Below are 20,429 nucleotides of genomic sequence, written 5' to 3'. Positions count from 1 at the left end.
TGGTCTTGGTTTAGGCGGTCTTAACTACAGCACTGATTTTATATAAAGTCTCTTCTATCTCAAGAACAATAACTTAGTAGAGAATATAACTGACTCTCTCTTTACAAGCTGAATTAATCTCCACTATTATATCACCACTGCATGCAAGTCCTTCTTCAACAGCCCCCACAATCTAGCACGTCATACCACAAATCAAAAGAAATGGGGGCGAACTAATGTACTGCTACTACTCTGCGGAAGGATTTTGTTACATGTAAGCTGAGTACAGATATACAAGCAGCCTCAATAACTATATTATTAATGCAGGAAGTGTGTTATATACTACAATCTGCATATATTACAAACAACACGCATGGTCCTATCATCTTCCACTGGCCCACATTGAGAAAATAATGTTGTTTTTTTACTTGATCTTTCTGTCTTCTTACATGGATGTGTGGCTATGTGAGTCTGTGTGTGCGTGTCAGAGCATAGCACCAGAAAAACAGTGCCACCAACAGCAGGACTTATTAGCCTGGTATACTTGCTCTGGGCCGCCATCCATCCATCACAAACGCCATATTTAATTGTCTGAAAGCCATGTTTAGATCCGGCAAACTGCCGCTTAATTCAAGGCAGCGTGCAGGAACGGAGCTAGGAAATAATCTGGTGATGGATGACTGTGACCCTCCTTTGGGTAGACTTCAACGAGTGGACAGCTGGATGGATCGAGCAAAGCGGAGAAAGGAGAACAAGGAGAGAGGGAGAGAGAGAAAAAGAGGAGGAAAACTTGGTATTCAGAGAATCACTCCAACTTTTCATCTGCCCTCAGGCCGGCAGGGGCTCAAGGGAATAACAAGCGTCTCCTTCAACCCCTTTCTCTGTTCCCGGGATACAGAGAAGTACAACCCTCTAAAAATAGTGTGACTGTATTTCTTTGCGTGTGTGTGTGTCTGCTGGCAAGCGTGGGCGGACTACATGCATAATGACTTCCATTAACCTTCACACTCTTGAAGGATGACGGAAAAGATTAACTGTGCATCTAGTATGACGCAGAGCATGTTGAAGATTTTTATGGGTTCAGTGTTGAGTTTGCTAGTGTTGTTCTAATCAGAGATTCTATTCTTAAATAAGGGTAATGTATTATGTGTGTGAACTACCTCTTGTCTGTAAGAGATGGCCTGAGGCACCCTCTGTTCTATTTATGAAAAAAAAGATCCTCTTGAGTATGACCCATTTAAATCTAGAGAATATACAGTTTCAATTTAGTATGTGCTATATGGAGTGTGGCATTCAAAAGCACTCCATTTTTTTTCTTTCCTTCAAAAATACTGGTTTAAAATGTGTACACTGTTAAGATTCATGATTTCAAGAACTCATTCAAAGTTTTAATAGAAAGGTATTTTTTTTTCTACTTCAAATTACTGTTATTTGTTTCAATGTATTTAAAGCAACAGTTCATCCCAAAATCAAAAATGCATATCTGTCCTCTCTGCTGTTTATCAGTCTAGATTGTTTTGGTGTGAGTTGCAGAGTGTTGGTGATACCAGCTGTAGAGAGGTCTGCCTTCTCTCCAGTATAATGGAACTATATGGCACTCAGCTTGTGGTGCTTAGAGCACCAAACAAAAGAACAACAACCAAAAAACAAACAAACAAAACAATACTCACGATAATCCACAGACCTTGTTGTGAGCAGTTTAATGTTGGAACTTTTTTTTTTCTCCTGCCCGCCATCCATATGGCTGTGCAGAAGAAAGTGTGCATCTATTCCTAGACAAGAGGCTCATGCTTGTGACACTGCGAGATTTTACACATTAAAGGGGAACACTGCCTTAGGAATTCCAATATGCTATTCCTATGTTGTAGGAAAGTTCAATCGATATTTTTGTACATGAGCTACTCACATGAGCTACTCTCAAAAGTCTCAAAACAAGAGACTAAAATCTTAAACTTGTGATGTCATAGGGTATAACCCTTTATAAACTGACAGCTAAATAGATCTAGAATAAGATCCACAGCAGCTAGAACATTCATTCCTTTTGCAGCAGAAAGCTAAGGCTTTCGTCCTCCCTATCATCACATCATGACCCTATGTTACCTTAATTTAAGTGCTGCAAAAACGTGGTATTTCACCAGAATTATGCTGGTATGTCCCTGTGATGGCTGCAGGAGATGACTGTTTGCATGAACCTGTATATAACAATCTAAAATAAAAACCAGAATAGCATTCATTCTTTTTGCAGCAGAAAAGTAAAACTTCTGTCTTCTATGTCATCACATTGTATGCTTGTAGTGATGGAACTGCAGCACTTCACACACGCCAGAAGAATGAGGAATGCCTTTTCTCTCTGCTCATAAAAATATGCATACCTCAAAAAAAGAAATAATGCTTATAGTTCAAATAAGTTTTGGAATGTTTTAAAAAAATATTTTAGAAATATTTTGTTGTGTTTCTACATTTAAAAATCTTTTGGATCAGTATGTTTTGTGTTTTTATTTTTTAAAATCTGATATAAAAAACATAAGAATTTTTGTATTGTTTTTTTTTTTTAATTACACAATTTCAACACTTCTATCAATTATTATGGTTCATTGACTTACATAACCTTTTGTCACAGGCTGTGCAGAATTTAGGGACATGAAGCATCTGTAGATAGTCCAAGAAATGACATCACAATAAGCAAAATCACCAATGTCGGCCCTGGCAGAACATTTCTATTGCAGAGTACAAAGGGATAAAGTATGGAGCAGTTCCAGACTTTATCCCTTGGGACATCACAAATTGAATTCAAGTATTATAGTTTTTTTGAATTGGGCAGAGTTGCTCATATTTAATTATATTTTTATACTGTTTTAGATCATAAGAATGACATGTATGAATTTTGAAAATACCTGTAGTTCTCCTTTAGTGTCTCCTTTAGTGTCTCCTTTAGTGTCATCATATATCTATATCTATCTATCTATGTATCTATGTATCTATATATATATATATATATATATATATATATATATAGGTTCATGGTTACAGGAAACATTTCTGCTGTTGAGTTTTTCAAATATATATTTTTTGAAACTCCGAGCATCTCAAGACTGATCAAAAGCACTACAAGTAAAAGGATAAATATGTCTTTTCTAATTTGGGGGTAAACAGTCCCTTTACGGTGGTGACCCATTGTTGTTGCACTGCTCTGATTTGGGCATCGTGATTGATGGCACCAAGTTAGTTGTAGTGTTCTCCAGTCTGGATCAGTTGTGGCAGACAGTCAAAAGATTTTATTTTTTGAGTTCAAGAGTTTTGTTGGTTATGATTACATTGTACTCACCAAAGTTATGGCTGTCTTAGAAAAGTTGTATGAAAACAGTGGGTGCTTGCCTTCTAAAATAGGTTTAAAGTTACAGAATTGGGAGCACAATGAAGGTTTGGTTGAATGTGTGTCCATCTTGAGGTTTTTAAACTAACTTCAGCCTCACCTGCAATACTGTCTGTGCTTTTCTGCTTGTGGTTTTGCTCCCCACCTGAATATGTGTAGTTGCGCTGTTTCTTCCTCTACTTATCCCAACCTAAAAATGTTACATTTTACATCAATCTAAAGGTCTGCTTCACATTTTAGATTAAGTAATTTTTAAAGCTTATTTGTTGGGGGGAAAAAAAATCATATTATTATTTATTTTCAACTTTCACTGCTGGAAAGATGGTCTTTTCATTAAATCGGTCAGTCTATGCAGCAGAGAGATGCAAACACTTTTGAAATTGGTGCTACATGACCAGAGAAAACAGAGAGAAGGGGTTGCAGCATTCACTTTTGCTCAAGAGACAGAAAACCTACAACTACCAGAATGCACTGCACTGCACAGGACTGATAAATGCTCCTGCTGGTAGGTAACATAATGTGAGCTCATCCATTTGACACAGTGGCAGCTGGCTGGTAACAATCAATCTGGAATTGCAGTTAAACAGCAAGAAAAAACATGTTTCTGGAAGCATTTGAGGCAAGAAATATGCAACTCAGCAACAGAATCTTGGTTTAGATTTGATCAACACTGCTTATTTATATCGCTTGTTATCAAATTTTTCGGCCTCTGTTTTCGCTGTTCAGGAAACAGTATGGCGCCCACTGACTTTTACAAACTCTCACTATTTCAGCTTAACAGGGCACTAAATTATGTTTCTGAAAACATTTCAGGCAAGAAATAGGCGGTACACGAACACAATCTTAATTTATATTCCATCAGCACTGCCTAGATTCAACATTTGATCGGATAACAGTCTCAGTTTGAGAGACAGAGAGAGAGAGAGAGAGAGAGAGAGTTTGAGAGAGAGAGAGAGATTGGGGCGGGTTTCTCTCTTGATCTGCTTCTATACTCTTTGTGTCCACAGTGGTGGCATGAGTGGCGGGCAGTACAAATGTTCAGCCAGTATAGATGGCATAACACCATAAATAGTATATTGTTATGTTATTATATGAAGCGTCCGTCGCGCAAAATAATATAACTTTATTTTATAGAGAGATAAGAGCCCTCTCCTCTTAGTGTGTGAATTGACCTGGATATTAAGCATTGGTAGCGCCAAATAATAACGGTTAAAGCGCTAAAATGGGGGGAAAAAAAAAATCAGCAGCAGCGGTCATATTTCAGTAGCGGCGGTGCACCGCTACTAGTTGCATATAGGGGAAACACTGCATGGCATGCTGTTTTCTCTCAGTGTCTGATAGCTGGTGGTCAAGCTAACACAAGCTAATCATTCAAACGCAGTTCAATTGTCCATTTCTGTTGCACATTTACCCACACTCATTTGGATATCAGGCTGTAACGGACACCTAAACAATATGTGCTTGGAAGTAGTATGTGCGTGTGTGTGTGTGTGGTGTGTGTGTGTGTGTGTGTGTGTGCGCGCGCACGTTGTTGTTTTTAGACCCTCCCCACTCAGCTTTTATTGGCCAGCTGAGTTTGATAACACAATACCATTGGCGGAACTACCCATGTGCTTCACTGAAAATCAGAGGATGATTCGTTAAATGCTAATTTATGCCTAGTTGTTGCCAAAAAAATACATAAAAAATATAAATAAATACTAGAAATGTCTGTCGCCGGAGTACTTTAAGCCCTGCATTTTGCATCAGTGGGCTCTGTGCACCAGCTCCACTACTTCCTGAAAGGAAGTATGCATGAGTATTTCCTGTCTTATACTACTGGATTAAGTGGATTAATCAGGTGTGAGGCACACCCGGCACACACCTGATTAATCACTTAATCCAATAGTATAGGACAGGAAATACTCATGCATACTTCCTTTCAGGAAGTAGTGGAGCTGGTGCACAGAGCCCATTGCCCATTGCGTTATCCGGTGGATTTTGGTGGGAGACAAGCAGGGAGATCTAGGAACTGGTTAGATGGAGGAAAGCCATAAGTCCTTTAAAATATACCACCCACATTGTTATGATACAAAGCTGGTGGGAAATTGGTGAAATATCCCCTTGAGTATGGATTCCAACTATAGGTGAAACACTGAGGAGTGACAGCAGAAGAATATGGTTTGCAGCAGATTTCTGAGGAAATCTGAAAGGAGCTCAAAGATATACAGTTTTTGCATATACATCTGTTTCAGATAATGTTTTACACTGCAATTAAAATAAACCATGACAACCTTAAACCATGCAGCTCTTTAGCACATACAGTAAGCAAGTTGGTCTTGGAGTGGTCTTACAAACAAGCTGCAGACAAACAACTTTTAAGGATTCATCGTTCTGCCACAAATCAGTTTGACATCCAACAAGAAAATACAAACACAAATATCATCTTTAGCCTTGCCTGACTTGTTGAAAGTAACAGCACTGAGACACCTTTGGACCCTGAACTGTGGTTGGCAGAGCTGTAACATTTAAAGACACAACCTCTGGCTATGACCTTTACTGATTGATGACCCTTCAGTGGCCAGGGGCTGAGGACTTAGGCAATCTGACAATATGAAGGTGATGAGGAGGAGGAAGGGCATGAGAAGAGTGCAGCAGCCAGGAGAGTTAAGCAACCTTTGCTTTAGGAAATGTCAACACAGGGTGATGGTACTGTACCTGCAGACTTCCAACAGCAGAGTAGGCTGCGTAAGAGAACTGCTGCTTTGACAGGTCACTGGGTCCACGCTGATCGCACGGGGTGCCATTTGGCAGGAAACACTGGTGACTAGACCTGTCAGTAATGGTGTTTGGTGTGGAACTGGGAAGGCTGAGCAGAACTGTGTAATTGGACAGACGGACGTCAGTCAAACCAAGTCCCACCCACTGCCTGTAGAGGTATCTGGCTCTGGCTTCCTCACTGTCATCTGATAGGATGGAGAAGGACCTGGAAGCAGCAGACAAAGAAAAGTACTTATTTTCTCATGCAATAAAACAGTAGTTCCCTGCCACTATACAACTAGCCTCAGGTCAGCTCCATAAAGATGGTCCTACTTTCCCATACAAACATTGGACAATTAGGACTTAAAGCTGATCAAACAGTTCTTCTTGTGGTATTGCTTTTTTGCACTTCAAAAGATACACTGTACCTCTGAGAGGAACTGAAAATGTCACCACATAATTTATTTTCTATTGGAAAAAAAATCATTAAAATTTGAATAAATACAATTATGTTTAAAAGAATACTCGGCAAATTAGTAAAAAAAAAGAAAAAAGTTAAATATTCATGTAAAACCTGGTGCCTACTCAGGGTGGGAATCATCAGAAAACCCATGATACAATATTACCACAATACTTGGGTCATGATTCAATATTATTGCGATATATTGCAATATCTTACCTTTTTTTCAAACTGCAAATTATTATTTTTTTGACTTTATTCATTTTTATTGCAGCAAAATGCAATGCAAAGCAAAGAGACTGACCAACATATGTATAACCTTTCAGAAATGCTGCATACACCTGACAAACTGAACTGTGTGGGCGAAACACCTCACATGCAGGCATCCTGCTAACTGAATGGAAAAACCCATGTTGTCCCAAGTGTTGTCTGTTACAATGACAAGGTTTTTGTCAACACTCCCCCATTCTTCTGCTGCATTTTGCAGGAGGTCTACAATGTTTGCTCATTGTGACTTTGATGTGCTGCGCTAGTTTGGAGAATGTGAGACAGCAGTCGCCAGTCCTCTGTGAGATAATGTGCTGTTACAGTCACATATGAATCTGCTGACCTTGAAGTCCAGGCATCACAGGCAGTGTTGGGAACGTTACTTTAAAAAAAGTAATTAGTTAGAGTTAGTAGTTACTTTCCCCAAAAGTAACTCAGTTAGTAACTGAGTTACTGCACTGTAAAAGTAATTAATTTCCTGGAAAGATAACTATAGCATTACTTTTTTATAAAATGCTCAAATATGTCAAATTGCTTGGACACCCCCCCCCCCCCCCCTTAATGGAACTGTATGTAATGAAACTCAACACTGAAAATGTTAAAGGAATGAAATTGACATTTAATAGAAAAAAATCATTATTATAAAACACCGTACACTTTGCTACACTACACTGCATTGTTTTGTGTGTGTGCGTGTGTGTGTGTGTGTGTGTGCGTGCGTGCGTGTGTGTGTAGAACCTCCATTAATCACGCAATTTCGTCCGACACACTATCATGCCTTTAGATTAACTTATTAGACGGATATAGAGAAAGGCGACGTTTAGAGAGCAAGCCCAAATAAGCAACTTCAGAAACAAGCCCAAAAAAACGCAACCCGCGACTACCCATTTATTTAAAACTACTACCATTATTTGTAGGCGACTTCACAAGAAAACAAGTCCAAAGTCACCGCTAATAAGCGGACCTGACAACCCTGCCTGTGTGCTTGTGAATATCCGCCCTACGCTGCATCTGATCGGTTTATGATGAAATTTTACTCTCCCTCAGCCAATCATCATCACCTATGCTCCCCCCCTCAGCTGCCCTCACCAAAGAAAACAAACTTTAAAGCTCCGCTGAGAAGAAGCTTGTTTGGGTGAAAGCCTTCAATGAACTCAAGTAAAGGCGAGTAACGGCGCATTTTATTGTGAGTAACGGTAACGGCGTTATAACGGGGAAAACAGTAACTTTTTCGATTACTCGTTACTGACAAAAGTTGCGCCGTTAGTTACGTCGTTTATTTATAATGCTGTTATTCCCATCACTGGTCACAGGTTAGTACCACCCTTCCTGTTGTACTAAAAAATCCTCAACTTTATGCCTCACTTCTCTGGAGAACAGACATCTGGATGGAGTCATATTCCTGGGTTCCAGTCAGCGGCGGGTTCAGTATTAGCTTGGCCTTCAGCAGCTAATGCTATCTCTGTAGGTGGAGTGTGAGGTGAGCCTTCATCTTTGTAGTATTCCCAGAATATCTTATTCTCATATGACACTGCTTGCAAATGCATGTGTCATATCCAAGTCCTTCTTTCCTTCCAGGTAAAAAAAATCCAAAATAAGTCCAGACGTTTGATTTAAATGCCAACGGCACATTTCTGATTTCTTTCTCTGGTGCCTCCATCTTTGTTTTGATTAACTTCCTGCCACATGTCGCTGACTGTGACTTCTGCTGACCTCACCAGTTAAAAAAAAACACATCAGCACCATCTAGTGGACCGAAAAAGCAATTGATTTTATTATTCTGGCACTAAAAGTTGTATTAAAATGTGTATTTGCAAAAATTAATCATATAAATAATAATAATAAATCAATACTTGACACCTGTGTATTGATACAATATTGCCACGCAGAATATTGTGATACTATGACGTATTGATTTTTTTCCCCCCACCCCTAGTGCCTACATTACCCACAATGCAACTCAATTCATGACCAGCTCAATCTGGGATTCCGATGTATTATGCATTGAGTAACCTCAAGCTCCTTGCTTCAAATAGAAATGAGGACCTGAGGCACTCCCTTTGGGCTTCATATAACTTTTTCTCACACACACAGTGGTACTCGCAAAAAAAAAAAAAAAAAAACAAGCAGCAACCTCCGGGGCTGAGAAATGACGCCGACACCTAAGTGTCAAAAACTGCAGCACTTTGAACGGCCACTAGAGGCTAGCCCCAGAAGCCAGTCAGTCCCCATAGAGCCCCATGTAAAAATGTCCAACTTTACAGCAGAAATAAACATGTTTAAAGCCTGGTATAAAAAAATGTGATTTTGATTTTTGAATAGTTTATACATATATATATATATATATATATATATATATATATATAACTGACCTGTTTAATTTTCATTGAGGCTTAAAGTTACACAAAATTAAGGGTGGGCCACTTTGAGCTCCACCCTCTCAACCAAATATCGTCAATTCCGGCTCCAAAAAGTCAAGATGGCAACAGCTAAAATGCCAAACTGGAGAAGGGCTCAACAATAAGGATTGCCCGATTGCCCAGGGCAAGTAAAACTCAAGGTTGGGCATGTAAACTAACAACTCACTTGCCCGATTGCAAGTTGCTAAAAATAGTAAAAGTTAATAACTAATTGATAAAATAAATGTATTTTAAAATAAGCTCTTCTGCTCTGATGCAGTGGTCTCTCTGCCTGAAGTCACAGGTACAGCTGTGTAACAATGTCCTGCCCACAGCCCCCATTGATATTATTTTGCGCGATCGACGCTTCATATAATAAGATAACAATATACTATTTATGGTGTTATGTCATCGTGTCATTTCTGTCTCTACATGGTCACGCGTTAACAATTCCGCTCTGCTCTCTGTATCGCGCATGGCGGAGTTCCGCCACACACACAGGTGAGCACACTAGAGCAGCTCGGGACATATTTTCCTGACCAAACCTGACCCCGAGCCCGGTGCAGTTTGTCAGCTGACAAAGTTATTGTTATGGAGACTGTATAAATAACCATCAACAGACTGCTGTTACGCACAGACAAACACGCTGCTCGCACAGCAGCCCAGCACGGCACTTGTGCTGAGCTTGTGTTACGTTCAGGCGTTGTCACGTAAATAACAACTTCCAGCACTTAAATAGGTCATAGCACAAACAGCAGCATGTCAAGTGACTTTTTACTTTATTATATTCAATAAAATTGTATGTTCCTAAATCTTGAGACACCTCATATGTAAGCTAGACAGACATTTCACCTGCTCATTACTGTGCACACATGTACTGTGTGTACTCAGTCCTAAAGAGCCCTTCTGGTGCCAGGAGATACATAGAAACATCCCAGCAGGCTGTGCTTTGCAAGCATACAAAAAAGTTTCACGCATGTGAAAATTATTTTTTATGTGTGTGCTTCACCTCCGCTGCTACAACTCCATCCTAGGGGAAACACTGCTATGTGCGTTTTATGCAACAGGTGGATGTGGTAGTCTACTGGTAGAGTAGAGAGAGAGCTAAGTAGCGTTGAAGTAGAGTAGAGCAGGGCAGGGAGATGGAAGCAAAATATATTAAACCCGGTGTTAATACAGCAGAACTGGAGAGAGGGGTGAAAAATAAATAGAGGTGGGCATGGCTCAAGTAGGGCGCAAAATTATAGACGGAGAACGATTGACAAATTTTTCACTTTAAGCCCTGACACTGTCATTTTTGTGTCGGAATTAAGCTACAATACATGACATATGTTGTTTTAATTAATAAATACACTGTGAATAAAGATTACATAACATAAAAATAACTGCAGTCTTTGTTATTTGATAGCCACTTAAATTAAACAATTTTTTTAGGGCAAGTAAAAACTGACTTCGGGGAAGTAGATCTGTGACCAACTTGCCTGACCGGGCAAGTGAAAAAAAACCTTAGTGTTGAACCCTGTGGAGGCTTTAGAATGGGAGTTCATAAACCAATGGATGACATCACATTAGCTACATCCATTATTTTTATAGTCTGTGGTAAAAACAGTTTCCCTTCCCTTTAAGCACCCACAGTGTCGTATTTAAAGCCCTTTAACACCTAGCTTCAGAGTACTTTTATAACATTAAATATTCATGAATAAATGAGGAACAATCAAAATTACCAAAGAAAATTTTATCTATTAAGAGTTGAACACTCATGAGCTCAGCTAATCTGCCTCATGGAGACTGTGTGGGTGTGGTTTAATTAGATTGGACTCTGACAGTGACCCAGCAAACTACTACTTGTATCAAATTCTAATTCAAATGTTGCTAAATCCTGATTGGTGTACAAAAGTATAGGCATCACCATATTTTCTTTGTTTGTTAAATAAGTAAAACTTTTCAAACTTTTGCAGAGAATAGTGTGCCTTTGTAGGACTCCATCGCTCATAGGGAGAAGCTGACTGAGAAATAATATAATTTTATACAATTACATTATGTTAGAAGTTTTCTGGGCTCATCCAACTGGTAGGAGACCCTGGGGCAGATCCAGAACATGCTAGAGAAAATATATATCTCATCTGGCCTTTGAATGCCTCAGGGTCCCCCGGGAGAAGCTGGAAAATGTTGCTTGGGAGAGGGATGTCTGGAGTCACTTGCTCAGCCTGCTGCCCCCATGACCCAGCTGCAAATGAGTGGATAAAAATGGATGGATGGATAGTTTTATAAAAGGGCCTTTACAATTGATCTTCATTTACAGACAGGAGGTAAAGAAGGGAAAGGACAGATATGGGCCTTTCTCAAAATACCCCATACACCCTCTCCCTACCCTCTTGCATTGTGTTTGTGGGTTCATGTCAGGCATGAAACTGGGTCAGGGGTGAAAAAGGTGAGAAGGTGGAAAAATTAGTTTCCAAATACTCATATCTGATTTCTTTTAGATTTACTCTAGTGGTGGTCACATGTAGAATTACAAGATTGCACAAAAACAAAAGTATTAATGTATAACTAAGTGCAAATCAAGTATCTTTACATGTTCACATATGTTGTATAAGAGACAAGACCAGGGGCGGACTGAGACACAAATTCAGCCCTGGACATTCAGGCGCACTGGCCCACACACCAGCCCACACACCGACCCACACGTTTCTACCTATAATCCTCTATACTTGTACACACTACACAAACGCTGTGCTCAGAATCAACTGCATAAGAAAATCAGCAGTTATTGTTTAATTCCAGACTATAAAATAAATGCAATAATGAAGTGGCCACAAATGGCGATGTGCTTATTATTTAACTTAAAATAAGAGCATATGACTCTATCCTAATGCATCTAATATTATGCACAATATAATTGTCTGCCCTTTTAGTCAACTTATTACTACAACAAAAAAAATCACACTTAGTACTACTAAAAAGGTTTTCCTCTGGCTAAAATGTAATGCATAGTAGGCTATGCCTTCACATTGCACCTGTCATATTTCTGGTCTCATCCTCCTCCTCATCACGACTATGGTTAGTCTGTCCCTCAGCTTCATTGTCCTCGGGACTGGGAGCACCACCTAACGTTAACTGTGTGCATCCACAGGAAAAAAGCGAGCACATATTTTCTTTTAGTACAGGTTTAAATTATAATGACTTATTGCAATACCTAGTAGGCTAGTTGGCCTCTTGAACCAGACACCTAGAAGAAATACACAATTTGCCAAAGCCAACCTTGCTCATTACACACTCACAAACGTTAGCTAACGTTAATACACCTGCTATAATGGCACTGTCGCCTCCAGCTCCATCTCCGTCATTAGCAACACCAGCAGCCTCAGCCCGTCAACCAACGGCGCACCCAAACAGGTCGGTTATTTTGGAGCACTTTGCTGCCTCTTCTTGTTTTTATTCGAGTTTTTTCTACACCACTTTTTTTCTGGCTTTATCTGGTCAAACTAGCCCGGTCTGCCATGAGTAATGACTGATGACTGCGGCTGAGCCAATCAGATTTCAAGAAAAACGAGAGCCTCTTTCATATTGGAGGAGGCCACTCTTATCTCCTCCTTCAAGCATCAAAACACAAGACTGACACCTACGTCCCCATCTTTTTTCTGTGGCTTCGCACCACAAACAACAGAGTTCAAATTACGTTTTTCGAAACAACTTTTTATGTCAGGGCTTCAGGACACTTGGATCACTATGGATGAGCATGTTGGAGATATTTTGTGGTTTCAATTTTGTGTTCTTGGACGTTAGTCTGGGGCGCCGTCAGCCATTAGGTGTGCTAGCCGCTCCCAGCGCCGATCTCCACAAGGGATGTGCGGACTCTTAAACTTCACCACAGCCTTCCTCAGCATATGGGTGAATAGATAATGGCGGAATTTTCATTTTTGGGTGCACTATCCCTTTAAACAAACAAAAGAAACATTAGATTAACGATCAAATATACCCTTGTCTCGTTTAGAAAATGGCAGACATCCTCATTTGATTGTAAAACGTTGTATAGTTACAGGGACTATTGCAAAGTCTAAGCAGTCTATAAATATCTGTATGAAAAAAAAAAGATGTTTATAAAAAAGTAATGCCACCGAAGAAGTTTCCAAGCAAGTTTTATTTTTCTCCATGGTTACGAAAAGTTACAAAAGTTTCTGCGTCCCCCAGGGAGACCGTGTCCGCTGTATTTCACCCTGATGATGGGTGCTTTATTCAGCTGTGAGTGTGCAGTCCATAATGGAGTGTTAGTGAGGATGGTCTGGTTTGAGATAGGCCCTATATTCACAGCGTGTAATTCAGAATGTTGTTATTCTAAAATCATGGGAAATCCCTCAGTGCTTTATCTAAGTTCTTGTAATCTTTGTAATGTTACAGAAAGCCTACTTTTTTCATTAGCATTGAGCTTTGAATATTTCGAGTGATTTTACTTCTTTATACATTTTGTTATTGGATGAGTGCCTTGCACCTAGGTGCATCATACGATCAGGTTCCCTCTTACGTGGATGAACTACTTCACCCATATTCTTCAGCTGGCTCTCTTCGATCAGTTATGCTAAATTTGTTGTCTGTCCCTTGCTCTTGCCTTAGGCAAGGCAAGGCAAGGCAATTTTATTTATATAGCACAATTCATACACAAGGCAATTCACTGTGCTTTACAAGGGAAATACGTTAAGATAAAACATTAAAGGAACAATAGATCATTAAAAACAAAAGCTAAGAGCAAGAAAAACAGTGCAGAAAATGCATTTAAAAAGCAAACATAAAGCAAAAGCAACAGCAGACAAATATAAAAACAATAGCTACAGATTATCCTAACAATAAGTTACATATCTAGTTCACTGGTAAGCTGCAGTAAATAGTAATGTTTTAAGCCCTGATTTAAATGAGTTGACAGTTTCAGCCGACCTCAGATATTCTGGAAGTTTGTTCCACAGGTGGGGAGCATAGAAACTAAAGGCTGCTTCACCTTGTTTGGTTTTGATCTTGGGAACACTGAGTAAACCTGTTCCAGATGATCTGAGGGGTCTGGATGCTTCATAACGTACAAGTATATCAGAGATGTATTTAGGCCCGAGACCATTTTGTGCTTTATAGACAAGTAACAAGATTTTAAAGTCTATCCTTTGACACACAGGAAGCCAGTGCAGTAATTTAAGCACTAGTGTAATGTGCTCCACTCTCTTGGTGTTGGTGAGGACTCTGGCAGCAGCATTCTGGATGAGCTGCAGTTGTCTGATTGATTTTTTACTCGGGCCTGTGAAGACACCGTTACAATAGTCCAGCCTGCTGAAAATGAAAGCATGAACAAGTTTTTCTGTATCTTGTTTAGACAGAAATTCTTTTATTCTTGCTATGTTTTTAAGGTGGTAGTAGGCTGATTTAGTAATTGTCTTAATGTGACTATTGAAATTTAGGTCTGAGTCCAGAACTAGTACACCAAGATTTCTGGCTTGATTTGTAGGTTTTAGTGTCATGGCATCAAGGTGAGCACTGACTATTGATCTTTGTTCTTTGGGGCCAAAAACAACTATCTCAGTTTTTTCTGTGTTTAGTTGTAGAAAATTCTGGCACATCCACGTATTGATTTCATCAATGCACTTATTTAGTAGATATAGGGGACTGTAGTCATCTGGTGACATTGTTATGTAAAGTTGTGTGTCATCTGCATAAGTATGGTAGGAGATGTTATGATATTCCATAATCTGAGCAGGAGGGAGCATATAGATGTTGAACAGAAGAGGTCCAAGAATGGACCCTTGAGGAACTCCACATGTAATCTTTGTTCGCACAGATTCATAATTGCCAAGTGACACAAAGAAATCCCTGTCTTGTAAATAAGATTTAAACCAATTTAGCACAGTGCCAGAAAGTCCCACAAACTTTTCTAGTCTGTCGAGCAGTATGTTATGGTCAACTGTGTCGAATGCAGCACTGAGGTCCAGTAATACCAGAACCGAAATCTTTGATGCATCACTGCTCAGATGAATGTCATTTAAAACTTTTACAAGTACAGTCTCAGTGCTGTGATGTGCTCGAAATCCTGACTGAAAGGCATCAAAGGAATTGTTTTGCTCCAAGAAGGTGTTAAGTTGCTGAAAAACAACCTTTTCAATGATCTTTCCTAAAAATGGTAGGTTTGATATGGGCCTGTAGCTATGCAGTTAAAAACATCTTTAAAAAAGCTTGTAGGCAGAGTGTCAAGGCAGCAGGTAGTGGACCTAAGGTTTCTAACTATGTCTGTCAAAGTAGCATAATTTAATGGGTGAAAAAGTGCCAAATTAACTGGAGTAGTCTTATGAGGCACAGATGAAATAGCCACTGGAGTTACAGACTGTCTGTCTTATCTTTAAAATCTTGTCTGTGATAAAAGAAGCAAAGTCATTGCATGCCTTGGTGGATAGCGGATCAGGAGGGACTGACGCTGATGGGTTTGTCAGTCTGTCAACAACAGTAAATAAAGTCCGTGCATTGTTGTTATTTTTGTTGATAATCTCAGAGAAAAGGACTGCCGCGCCCTTTTTAGCTCCAAGCTATAGATGTGCAGACTTTCCTTATAGATGTCATAATGAACCTGGAGTTTGGTTTTTCGCCACCTGCGTTCTGCTTTTCTGCATTCTCTTTTTTGAGCTTTTACCTGTGTGGCGTTCCTCCATGGTGGTTTTTTCTTACCAGAGACAACTTTGACCTTCATGGGGGCAATATTGTCCATAATATTCATAGCTTTAGAGCTGAAACTATGAACCAGATCATTGACAGAGACTGAGGGCACAGCTGGTGTGGGTATAAAATCCTGGGTAAATAGTGTACAGGTGTTTTCGTTGATATAGCGTTTTCTGATTACCTGTTGTACTTTTACTGGTGTCAGCGGAGATGGCCGTTTTAAAGAAAACACAGTAATGATCAGAAAAGGCAACATCAGTCACCACAACCTCAGAAATGTTGAGCCCTTTGGAGATAATTAGATCTAAAATATGTCCCTTATTGTGTGTTCTGTTACATGCTGGGAAAGTTCAAAGTTGTCCAGGATGTAGAAAAGTTCTTTCGACTGCCATCTTTGGGATTATCAATATGAATATTAAAATCACCCACTATAACAACACAGTCAAAATCAATACAGACAACAGACAATAGTTTAGAAAAGTCATCAACAAAGTGTGCACTATATTTTGGAGGCCTGTAAATGGTTACTAATACTGCTTGACAGGAGGATCTCAACTGCAGTGCAACATATTCAAAAGACTCAAACTTCCCATATGACAACTGTTTGCACTGGTAAACATCCTTAAATAAAGTGGCTACTCCACCTCCTTTCCTAAGTTCTCTAACTGAGCTGATAAAATGGAAGTTTGGGGGGGCTGATTCAATAAGTACTGCTGCATTGTTGTTTTCATTTAACCAAGTTTCAGTTAAAAACATAAAATCAAGGTTTCTCTTGATAATAAAATCATTAATTAATAGTGACTTGCCAGCCAGAGATTTGATATTTAATAAAGCTAAGTTTAGTGTACTAACATTGTCTGACACAGTCTGGGGCTGACGCATAACTGGAGTCAGATTAGATAGAGTAGCTGTGCGCTTCAAGTACACATTGTTTTTCCTGATGCTAGTCAAAACAGGAATGACAGACCTTGGAGATGACTCTGGCTGATGCTTTTCAATTTCAGGATGTGTTTGACCATGCCACCGGCTATTTAAGATTGCCGGTATGTTTAAGGAAGCGGCATGGGGTCTGACTCATCTCTGACAGGCACCTGAGTGATGATGTCTAGGGCTAGTTCATCAGTTTGACTGAGCTTTAGTTTTAGTGTTAGTGTGGCAGCATTAGCTAACTCCTTGATTGGTGAGCATGGTGAAGGGGGGGAGGGTTGACGCTGGCTCCGTGGTGATTGTGGTGGTGGTGGTGGGGAGGGTTGACATTGGCTCCTTGGTGGTTGTGGTGAAGGGCAGGGGGGGGGTTGTTGGATCCCTGACTGGGACAGAGACATCCTCTGAATGCCTTGGGTGATGCGGAGCAAAGGGTTAGGTGAAGGGGGAGAGATGCAGGCTGTCTGTCTCTGTGCCACATACTTGTCCTTGGCTCTTATCTGTCCATTCTTGTTTTGGTATGGCCTTCCAAGAGCATGACGTAGGTTGGCCCCGAGTAGTCTGCATCCAGTGATGTTCGGATCAATTCAATTCAATTTTACCTATAAAGCCCAATATCACAAATCACAATTTGCCTCACAGGGCTTTACAGCATACGACATCCCTCTGTCCTTATGACCCTCGCAGCGGATAAGGAAAAACTCCCCAAAAAAAACTCCTTTAATGGGGAAAAAAAACGGTAGAAACCTCAGAAAGAGCAACTGAGGAGGGATCCCTCTTCCAGGACGGACAGACGTGCAATAGATGTCGTACAGAACAGATCAGCATAATAAATTAACAGTAATCCATATGACACAATAAGACAGAGAGAGAGAGAGAGATGCGGGACAGACGATAATGACAGTAGCTTACAACAACATTATTGAAAGTAATAATATTATAGTTATAGTTCTGGTTACTGTGGTACAATATGTTGAAAATATGTATTAATATCTGGCAGTATACATGTGTGACAATAGTCATATATGTATAATAACAGTAGAAGTATGACTAATGACTAATGACTAATGATGGCAGCAGCAGCAGGAGGCATCAGGCAGGACCACGACAGCAGCACAACCACACATGTCACGCTGTCCAGGCACCGCTGCGATATGAGTTAATCTGAGAGACAGTGGAGCACAAAGGCTCCGGAGAAGAAGCCGAGTTAGTGACATCCAGAATGGCCGAGTTAGCAAGATGCAGTAATAGAATACGAGAGAGAGAGAGAGAGAGAGAGAGAAGGAGAGAAGGTGCCCGGTGTATTATAGGGGGGTCCTCCGGCAGACTAGGCCTAAGTCAGCCTAACTAGGGGCTGGTACAGGGCAAGCCTGAGCCAGCCCTAACTATAAGCTTTATCAAAGAGTAAAGTCTTAAGTTTAGTCTTAAATGTGGAGACGGGGTCTGCCTCCCGGACCATAACAGGAAGATGATTCCACAGGAGAGGAGCCTGATAGCTAAAGGCTCTGGCTCCTGATCTACTTTTGGAGACTTTAGGGACCACGAGTAACCCTGCGTTCTCAGAGCGCAGAGTTCTGGTGGGATAATATGGCACTATGAGCTCTCTAAGATATGACAGAGCTTGACCATTTAGAATCCCATCACGCTGAAAGCGATCCTTACAGTTCCAAAAGATGTTAAAATTATCAATGAACTTTATCCCATGAGTGAAGCATGCCGATGTCAGCCATGTATTCAGGGCAAGGAGTCTGGTAAAAGACTCGATTCCTTTCCCCAGGGTTGGAATGGGGCCAGAAATGAACACATTTTGTGACTGACAGTCACTCAGTTTCTCCAGGAGCAGGGAAAAGTCTTTTTTCAGGATCTTAGATCCAGTTTTTCCTCGTAGAATGTCAAAAGACCCAGCATGGATGATGATCCTCATGTTATTGGGGTATGTAGAGAGGATCACTGGCAACAGCTCGGTTAGCTCCCTGACAGATGTGTCAGACACTGTTAGATTTTCAGTCTTTGCCATTCTTACACGCTTGGTTATTGAGTCTCCGATCAGGATGGTATCTGGCTGATCAGGTGTGGTGTTAGCGATACTTCTCCTGGCCCTTGGCTTCTCAGGTGTGGAGTTAGCATAGTTTTTTCTGGCCCTGGGTCTAGCAGTGGTTTTGGGGCTATTGCTTGCATTTTGGATAGCCTTGGCCTGCCTGGGTTCAGTGTAGTTGGTATTGTCACATATTTCATTTGGAGCCAGTGCATCGTACCTGTTCTGTAGAGAGAGTTCAAGTGGAGGGGTGAGCGTTGGGGCTCTCTTGACTGATTTCCTGCTGGATTTGCCTTTGCGTCTAGTGACATCAGACCAAGTCCTGGCTGGAGTTGATGCTTTTGGTCGAGCACCAGTCCTGTGCCAGTAGGAAGGGTCATTAGGGAAGGCCAGTTTGGGAGCCTCTGCAGTTGATCCAGTGGTGTTAGGACATATCCATGGGATTGTGTCAGCCAAGTCAGCGATGGTATGCTCCACATTTGTTGTATTTCCATATACACCAGTCTGTCCATCAGCACCTTGTATGTTAGCTGCCACGGAGTCAATGAATTGCTTACTCTCACGAATTTGTTGTAGCATTTCATTCTTCATTTGAAGCTGCCTTATCGTCTCGGTTAGTCACTCACACTCTGTGCAGCTCACAGATTTTGCCATCTTGTCCTTGTCCTAATCACAGATTTCCAGTCACAGACACAGCAAAAGGCTTGCACTGTGCCTCAGCCCTGCTCACACAGTACTAAAGTGGTGTAAAAGTGGTGAAAATATGGCAGTCGTCCTCTGTATCTTTCACCAATTAAAGTCCCAATGCTTTATAAGTATCCAGGATCTACTTTCTGTAGCTTTTAGCAGAAAAAAAACAAGTATATCCACAAAAGAATGTAAGCAAAGCGGAGCGCAAGCAGCAGAGCGTCTGCACTGTAAGAAAGCCGGAAGTGTGTTTTACTTAATGTTGTGTTCACACCAAGCGGGATGCAAATATTTATATTATACTCATGGAGTTTGAGTGCTTTAATATTTTATGTTGACTTACTTCACACGCACGTGAAATGGCTGAATCAATGAATTAACATCCGTTGGTATATCCTCAGAGTTGCACGCCCCCTGAGGATCTCAATGCTAATTGGCAGGAATTGGTTGCTGAAGTTCATTTTTTTCAACCGTTATGAATATGCATATGCAAAATCTCAACACTTATTTAGTGTCCTTTGCATCATTCGCATCACATCCATCATGTCCATTGCACTGCCCTGCACGAATCTGCGTCTAATCACGTCTGTACATTGACTTTACATATAATTCACTTGCACAAATTCTTTAATATGCATCCTGTGTGAACACAACGTTACGTGGTTAACATAGTCACTTTGTCTTCTGTGTTTTCTTTCTCGTCCTATAATGTCTTTGTGAAGTACTTTGTGACCTATGTCTCTATAAAGCGCTACATAAATAAATTTTACTTTACTTATCTTACGTACTTATTACAAAGCTTGTAAAGGACACCATACTGTACACACAACCCAAGGCTAAAAAATGACACACCTAAAGTAAAATGGTTTGTCTTGTGGAACC

At 40.4% G+C, this 20,429-nt stretch overlaps 1 protein-coding gene across 1 annotated transcript in view; it reads right to left on the bottom strand.

Moving 5' to 3' along the window:
- The window catches only part of LOC125895872 (inactive N-acetylated-alpha-linked acidic dipeptidase-like protein 2), a 791,425-nt gene that overhangs the window by 361,874 nt on the left and 409,122 nt on the right, over positions 1–20,429 (bottom strand). Inside the window, exon 6 of the mRNA XM_049588047.1 lies at positions 6,050–6,317. Within this exon, the coding sequence (XP_049444004.1) occupies positions 6,050–6,317 (268 nt within the window). The remainder of the gene's footprint in view (positions 1–6,049; positions 6,318–20,429) is intronic.

Source organism: Epinephelus fuscoguttatus, linkage group LG10, assembly GCF_011397635.1.
Source record: "Epinephelus fuscoguttatus linkage group LG10, E.fuscoguttatus.final_Chr_v1".
NCBI classification, from domain to species: Eukaryota; Metazoa; Chordata; class Actinopteri; order Perciformes; family Serranidae; genus Epinephelus; species Epinephelus fuscoguttatus.
This window is presented reverse-complemented; position numbering and strand designations above follow the sequence as displayed.